General features: G+C 35.3%; 1 protein-coding gene across 1 annotated transcript; it reads left to right on the forward strand.

The window, feature by feature from the left end:
* The first annotated feature begins 3,359 nt into the window (after positions 1 to 3,359).
* LOC140049608 (uncharacterized) lies at positions 3,360 to 6,124 on the forward strand. Its single transcript, XM_072094538.1, has one exon. It carries the CDS (start codon positions 3,431 to 3,433, stop codon positions 5,198 to 5,200), a length of 1,770 nt encoding a protein of 589 aa, XP_071950639.1. The 5' UTR covers positions 3,360 to 3,430; the 3' UTR covers positions 5,201 to 6,124.
* Positions 6,125 to 9,014: the final 2,890 nt, after the last annotated feature.

The following is a 9,014-nucleotide window of genomic DNA, read 5'->3' on the forward strand; positions in this document are numbered from 1 at the left end:
TTAATCCTCTTATTAGTTGCCTAGTTCACCAATGATGGAGAGCTAAGATAAGATAAGATAAGATAAGATAAGATAACTTTTATTGATCCTCAAAAAGGAAATTCATTGCTCGTCATAATAACAAGAAAACACAATAAAAACAAATATAGCATAAAACCATTCATATAAAAACATCAAAAAATACAAGATAAAATTATCTTCTTGACTTTCTGTTGTACTGGATGATACCGGAGGGAATAAAGGATTTGGCATATCTTCGATTTGTTTTCACACTGAGGAGCCTCAATCTACCACTTGGATTAAGTTGGTCTATGATCACCTTTGTGGAGAGGATGAGAGGCATCCGACTCAATGCGTTCAAAATCTTTCTGGAGGTGTTCTAGGTGCACATCGGATGGAAGGCAGTTCCAGACCAATCATTTTACCAGCCGGCCCGACGGATGAAAGTTTCAAGGCGTCCTTTATTCCCTCCGGTAACATTACCAGCCCAACAGGAGAGGCAGTACGTCCAAACACTACATATAACGGAACTATAGAACGAAAGTACTGGCACTGATGTCTGATGATTAAATACATACCGGTATGTAAATGTTGTGAAAAATAGATAAATAGAACTCAGGGGGTCTATCTTCTGGAAATTGCACCTTGATACATTGATATATGAAACAGAAATACATACATTAGTCAACAGGAGCAGTCCACTGGTGGGATGGGGTTAATAAATATTTAGTTTTGCAGATCCCTGCAATGGAAATTAAACTTATAAGGTATATACATACTTGCCTCAAGTCTGTATTGTCTTCTTTTTTTATTTATTTGTTTTCATTTCGACCGCGATTTTTGTGGGAGTTTGAAGATGCACTTGAGAGTACATACAGGAGAGACACCATATTATGAATGTGAACATTGTGGGAAGAAATTTGTCTTTGAAAAGACATTTGAGAATACACACAGAAGAGACATAGTACAGTATGTGGGAAGAAATTAATGACAAAGTGGGCACAGGAGAGCAGTGACTACAGTTGAGAAAGTTGCCATGAATGTAAACATTGTGGCAATCAATTTGGAACTCGGATGAATATGTACATTATGAACTTGTTGCCAAGGATTCAGATATGTGATGTGGGGAAACAGCTCTTTGGAAATCATGTTTTGGATAGAATTTACTAATGGAATAGATCATCTCTGTATCTTGTCATGACGTAGGCCCAGTGTGGAATCATTTAAATAGGATGGAGGATCCAAGTTTATAGCCATGGGGTGGGCAGTGTTTGACCTGAAGTGCCCTCACTCAACTAGAGCAGCGGAAGCTAGCTTGTGATGATTTTTGCCTCCTTTTGCGGAAAAGGGAAACCTGCATGTAAAAATCCTGGCTCAGTCTTGGAGGACTCTACCCTACGGAATGAAAGGTCAACAAAGTTAGCAAGAGAAGACACCAAGCTCATTCTGTTCATTACATCTAAAACACATTAAAGAATAATGCTGAACATGAGGCATGATTTAATAAAAAGTCTTTTATTAAATTTTATTGAAAAATAATAATTTGAATCATGACACAATGTTTTAGGAATCTTAACCCATCACCATGTCAAATTACTGTATATAAATTTAATAATTCAACTAATTTCCTAAGTAATAAATAAATGTATGCACAATCTTTGATTTTGTACTACTGCATCTTGTATCTAAAACTAGATATTTTCCTAAAACTCTTCTACAGTGTATTAAATTAATCTCATTCCCTGATCGCTCTCTCATCATAAGAATAAAGCCATCTGTTCACAATAGTTGCCATTTTAAATTATAAATCTCCTATTTTTCTGCTCAATTTACCATTTTGGTAGAGTAACAATTAAAATACACTATTGATTTTGTAAAACTATCTTTTATTCATCCTAAAATTCTGTGGTTTTACATCATTAATTAGTGTCATTTGGATATTTTATTGTTCGTGTTATGCAATATTTGGTAAAATTGTTTGTGACGGTCACACTACTAAGAAAAAATTTATCAACTACATGCTAACATCATGTTAAATGCTATTTGGATATTTAATTTTTCGTTTTATGCAATTCATCTAGTAAAAACTGCCAAATACTAAAATAGGCATTTCACGTCAACTACCGGGCAACTTGTTTTCACAAAGAATAGTTTATTAATATTTCAATATTTAACTTTTTTGTGGTAGAAGCATATTATTAATTAAATTTAGCATTGTAGCATATTAATAACATTAACTGTAAAGTAATTTATCGGAAACATTACTTGATTTAACAGGCGTAGATTTAGTAATACATTAGTACGCCGCAATAGAAAAGAATGAGCCATGCTGGTAACGCATGATTGATTTTTGTTGTTGCTTAAACCTTTCTTTGTGAACTAATTTAGCATGGTGGTAAAATAATTTTTTTTTAACTGAATGTACAATAGTTTGTCATTAAATATTTGTTATGAAATGTTATATAATTGCAAAATATATTATCATAATTCTATTTAAGGTGACAGTATAATATCTATTTAAATCAAGTCTTCTTTTGATCTGTTTACATCCGCTCGTGTCAGGGCCGGCAGCCCACTTTTAAAGCGATATTAATTTCCAAAATCGCTATCGCTAGGCCTACTTCTCTTCCGATAACTGTATATCAAAGAACTTTGATGACAAGAATCTCCTGTTCGTCCGAAGTGTGTAACAATTTCGAAAGGCATTGTAGGCCCCTACTCTAGGATAGTCAGAAAGAAAATCTTTGGATCGAGTAGAGCTAATAGGTGGCGCCATTGTGAGTCATGGAGCAAAGCCATATAATATAATTTAAATTGAAAATTGTCTTTTCAAATTATAACTTAAATTTAAATTGTTGAATTGATAAAGAGTTACGGCATTGCGTTCACGGATTTTAGAAAGTCACGTGGTAGGCTACATTACCGGCGATCTTTGTGTCCCAACCTAGAGTATGGAGTCGAGTCTTTGCTTTAAAAAATGTATAACAATTAACATTATAAAAGGTTTTAAATATCGAATTTAATATCAAAACAATCAATTGTTTAAAGGTTTTTGTTAAGATAATAACGCAATTATAAATTTACCGTGAACATGATTTTAAACAACAAAATGTAAAAACAATGCATTACTGTAATAATTATTATTATTACAGTATTATTAGACAATCGCTGTACGCGAGCGTGCATGAAGCGCACAGCCGGCCAGAGCAGGCCGTTCCGAAATTCAATGGATTAAAGCTATTTTTGTTGTTTAAAATCTTTTTCGCTGTAACTTTATAATTTTATTATTATTTTGATATTAAATTCGATACCTAGTTAGCCTTTTGAACGTAGTGACAATGTTGCCTTTCTAGTTTGGAGAGGGCGCTGCTTCATGCTTTGAAACCTTTTAACCCGCTACTTTGTGTTATAAAGTTGTAGTACAGTATAAATGTTACATTCTTCGTCTTGCATAGGAAAAATTGAACCAAAAAACATGAAATATAAATGTGAACACTGTGGAGATAAATTTGAGTTAAATGATTTAAAGATGCATTTACGAATACATTCATCATCAGATGGACAACAAGAAGGCCTCTACATACGCGATGATTCTCAGTTAATAGGCCTAGAAGAAGACCGGGGATGGGGAATAGACAGAGAGCTGAAAGGAGAAGAGACAACGACGTACGAACGTGGAGATTTGAAAGAATCGGAACATTGTGGGAAGATATGTTCGCCTAGGCCTAGCAACAGTTTAAAAACGCATTTGAGAATACACACAGAAGAGACACCATATGAATGTGAACATTGCGAGAGGAAATTTAAACAAAGTGGTAATTTAAAAACACATTTGAGAATACACACAGGAGAGACACCATATGAATGTGAACATTGTGGGAAGAAATTTAAACAAAGAGGATATTTGAAAAAACATTTGAGAATACACACAGGAGAGACACCATATGAATGTGAACATTGTGGGAAGAAATTTGGAGAAAGTTATAATTTGAAAAGACATTTGAGAATACACACAGGAGGGAGACCATATGAATGTGAAAATTGTGGGAGCAAATTTAAAGAAAAGGGGGATTTAAAGAGACATTTGAGAATACACACAGGAGAGACGCCATATGAATGTAAACATTGTGGAAAGAAATTTAAAGAAAATAGGAGTTTGAAAAACCATTTGAGAATACATACAGGAGAGAGACCATACGAATGTGAACATTGTGGGAAGAAATTTAAAGAAAATGAGAGTTTGAAAAAACATTTGAAAATACATACAGGAGAGAGACCATATAAATGCGAAAATTGTGGGAAGACATTTTCAGGGGGTAAAAGTTTAAAAAAACATTTGATAATACACACAGGAGAGACACCATATGTATGTGAATATTGTGGAAAGACATTTAAATGGAATGGGAGTTTGAAAATGCATTTGAGAATACACACAGGAGAGACACCATATGAATGTGAACATTGTGGAAAGAAATTTAAACAGAGTGGTAGTTTGAAAGCACATTTGAGAATACACACAGGAGAGACACCATATGAATGTGAACATTGTGGGCGTATGTTTAAACAGCATGAGTCTTTAAAAAGACATTTAAGAACACACACAGACGATACACTGGAATGTGAACTATGTGGGAAAACATTTAAAGAAAACGATAATTTAAAAAGACATATGAGAATACACACAGGAGAGACACCATATGAATGTGAACATTGTGGGAAGAGTTTTAAAGAAAGTGGGACTTTGAAAAGACATTTGAGAATACACACAGGAGAGACACCATATGAATGTGAACATTGTGGAAAGAAATTTGTAGAAAGTGGGGGTTTAAAAAGACATTTGAGAACACATACAGGAGAGACACCATATGAATGTGAACATTGTGGGAAGAAATTTAGTGATAATAGGAGTTTGAACAAACATTTGGGAATACACACAGGAGAGACACCATATGAATGTGAACATTGTGGGAAGAAATTTAGGGATAAGTATAATTTAAAAAGACATATGAGAATACACACAGGAGAGACACCATATGAATGTGAACATTGTGGGAAGAAATTTAAAGATAGTGGGAATTTAAAAACACATTTGAGAATACACACAGGAGAGACACCATACGAATGTGAACATTGTGGAAAGAAATTTTCAGTGAGAAAAAGTTTAAAAACACATTTGAGAATACATACAGGAGAGACATAGTATTAGTACAGTATATCAATACAGTGTGTGGGAAGAAATGAAAAACAAAGTAGGCACATGCAGGAGAGCAGCTCAGCTACCGGTGAGAAACTTGTCATGAATGTGAACATTTTGGTAAGCAATGTTAAAGACGCATACAAGAATGGACCGTATGAATGTGAACATTATTAACTTGTTGCCAAGGATTTAGAGATGTGATGTTGGGAAACAGCTCTTTGGAAATCACGTTGTAGATGGAATTCAATACTGGAATAGATCATCCCTGTATCTCGTCATGAAGTAGGCCTAGTGTGGAATCATTTAAATAGGATGGAGGATCCAAACCCATAGCCATGGGGTAGTTGGTGTTTGCCCTGAAGTGCCCTGACTCAACTAGAGATTAGCAGTGGAAGAAAGCTAGCTTGTGATGATTTTTGCCTCCTTTTGTGGAAAAAGAAAACCTCCATAAACCCATAATCGGATCTAGAAAACAAGACCTAAAATCAATTAGTTTTCTAGATATAGAAAACTAAGATATCTTAAGTCCTAGAAAACTAAGACCTATTTAAGATATCTTAGTTTTCTAGATTTAGAAAACTAAGATATCTTAGGTCTTAGTTTTTTCTAGATCTGAGTTTTCTAGACACCCAAACGAAACCTCTATGTAAAAATCCTGGCTACAGGCTTGGAGGACTCTACCCTAAGGATCGGAGTGAAAGGTCAATCAACAAGAGAAGACACCAACCTCATTCTGTTCATTACTTACTAAAACACATTACAAAAGAATAATGCTGAACGTGAGGCATGATTTATTAAGAAGTCTTTAATTAAATTTTATTGAAAAATAGCATTTTTGAATGACACAAAGTGTTATTATTATATAACCCATCACTATGTCAAATTATATAATTTAATAATTTCAACTAATTTCCTATACAATTACAGTATATCAATTGGTATAGTAATAAATAAATATATGTATAGGCTTTGATCTTGTATTACTGTACTATATTGTATCTGAAACTAGATATTGTTTAACTCTTCTGCAGTGTATTAAATTAATTTAAAACATTCAAAAGGTTGATTGATGAAATTAAGGTGCTTAGAGTACCCTGAAAACTGCATGCACTGCACAGCCCTTCTATCATCATAAGAATAACCCATCTGTTCACCATGATTACCATTTTAAATTATATAAATTACCTATTTAACTACACAGTTGATAGACGGATTAATCGACTTGATGCATGCACCAAATCATAAAAGAAGTGACGCCATTGCGACCAGATAAAAATCGAAAAAAGTCCCCTATTGTTGTATTGTACAAGCTTTGTGGGCGTCAATTAACAGAAGAACGTCGAATCAAATTATTACTAGTAAATAATGCAGAGAAGGCGTCCCATAACTCAAACACCCAAAGGTCAATTATAACCAATGGTATTACAGTATTATATAGCTGAAGGCTGGATCAAACTACAATGTTAACGCAGTTAAAAAAGTTATTCTCTGTGAAGAGGGAACTAACAAGATGGTGGCTACAATCGATCAATCAGATATGCCCTACGCACTACTAATACGCCGCGCCTGTGTGTTAGGCCGGCCGGCCGAGCGTGAGAACGATGAACGCGATCGCGTTGTCGTGGGTGTTGTCGTTTGTGGCTATGCAGAGCCATATATAGCTATATATGGCTATGGGGGATATCCCCCTCGTCGGGGAGCATATCCCCCTCGTCGGGGAGCATAGCCGAATAGTTTAACACGGTGGCCCACAACTGTCACGCACACTATAACACAGAATCACACAATTAAAGAAGGAATTACACAATTAAAGAAGGAATCACACAATTAAAGAAGAAATCGCACAATTAAAGAAGAAATCGCATATAAACAAAAGAAAGCATGAAAATATAAAACGAAATGCACAAATAAAGAAGAAACGCGCAATTAAAGAAGAGCTAAGCACAATTAAAGAAGTCCGCAACAAATTCGAAAGCTCCTCGCACAATTAAAGAAGTCCGCAACAAATTCGAAAGCTCCTCGCACAATTAAAGAATTCTGCAACAAATTCGATCGAAAGTACTTCACACACAATTAAAGTACAGTACCGTAGTCCGTATGGAACGCCATTGCTGCCTCCGGCAGCAAATTTTAATTCTATTCGGCTCTTTTACCATTACGTTCGGCTCTTTTAGCATTCGGCGCATTTCTATTCGGCCCATTTACCATTTCGTTCGGCTCTTTCAGCATTCGGCGCATTTCTATTTGGCCCATTTACCATTACGTTCGGCTCTTTCAGCATTCGGCTCTTTTTTATTCGGCCCATTTACCATTACGTTCGGCTCTTTTTAATTCGGCCCTTTTTTATTCGGCTCTTTCTGTATTACGTTCGGCTCTTTTTGATTTGGCCCTTTTTTATACGGCGCAATTCAATTCTAACCTTTTACATGGGATCAAATGGAAGAAAATCAACGGCTGGAAATGAGTCTATGAAAAGTTTACAAAACATATAGATGCAGCATGTAGATTGTTGGTTGAATTAAATGAATTTGAAGGCTATTTCAATATAACTAATCATTTTATTGACATGATTAATGTGTTAGTTAGAGAACTTGCAATTGTCCAACCTTATTGACCATTTTGAGAGAGAAAAGGTTTGATTCATGGCCTAGGCTAGCTAGGCCTAGCCTAGTGTCAGCCTAACATTTAATAATAATAATTTACCCTTTCTCTCTAAAAATTTGTTAAAAGATGAATTAATTTTAGGTTATTCAACACATCTTTAATCGGTTGGCTACTCATGGTTGGCGCCATGATGATCAAATGTTTGTAAACTTTTCATAGACTCATTTCCAGTCATTGATTTTCTTCCATTTGACCCCATGTCAAAGGTTAGATTTTAATTGCGCCATATAAAAAATGCCGATTTAAAAAGAGCCCAACGTAATGCAGAAAGAGCCGAATAAAAAAGGGCCGAATCAAAAAGAGCCGAACGTAATGTTAAATGGGCCGAATAAAAAAGAGCCGAATGCTGAAAGAGCCGAATGTAATGGTAAATGGGCCGAATAAAAATGCGCCGAATGCTGAAAGAGCCGAACGAAATGGTAAATGGGCCGAATAGAAATGCGCCGAATGCTGAAAGAGCCGAACGTAATGGTAAAAAGGCCGAATAGAAATGCGCCGAATGGTAAAAGAGCCGAACGTAATGGTAAAAGAGCTGAATAGAATTAGAGTTTGCTGCCGGAGGCAGCGATGGCGTTCCATACGGACTACGGTACTTTAATTGTGCGAGGTAGGGCCACAATGGAAATAAGTTTGACCTTTGGTTACTTTTTTGTGTTACCCTGAATTCATTCTTTGTATTTTTTTTTATGTTGTGTTATTTTATGAATTCGAATAAAGAAAAAAAAAAGTACTTTCGAATTTGTTGCGGACTTCTTTAATTGTGTGAGGAGCTTTCGAATTTGTTGCGAACTTCTTTAATTGTGCGAGGTACTTTCGAATTTGTTGCGGACTTCTTTAATTGTGCGAGGAGCTTTTGATTTTGTTGCGAACTTCTTTAATTGTGGGAGGAGCTTTCGAATTTGTTGCGGACTTCTTTAATTGTGCGAGGAGCTTTCGAATTTGCTGCGGACTTCTTTAATTGTGCTTAGCTCTTCTTTAATTGCGCGTTTCTTCTTTATTTGTGCATTTCGTTTTATATTTTCATGCTTTCTTTTGTTTATATGCGATTCCTTCTTTAATTGTGTGATTTCTTCTTTAATTGTGTGATTTCTTCTTTAATTGTGTGAATATGATTTATATAGTGTGCGTGACAGTTGTGGGCCACCGTAGGGGC

The sequence above is a fragment of the Antedon mediterranea genome, chromosome 5 (assembly GCF_964355755.1).
Source record: "Antedon mediterranea chromosome 5, ecAntMedi1.1, whole genome shotgun sequence".
NCBI classification, from domain to species: domain Eukaryota; kingdom Metazoa; phylum Echinodermata; class Crinoidea; order Comatulida; family Antedonidae; genus Antedon; species Antedon mediterranea.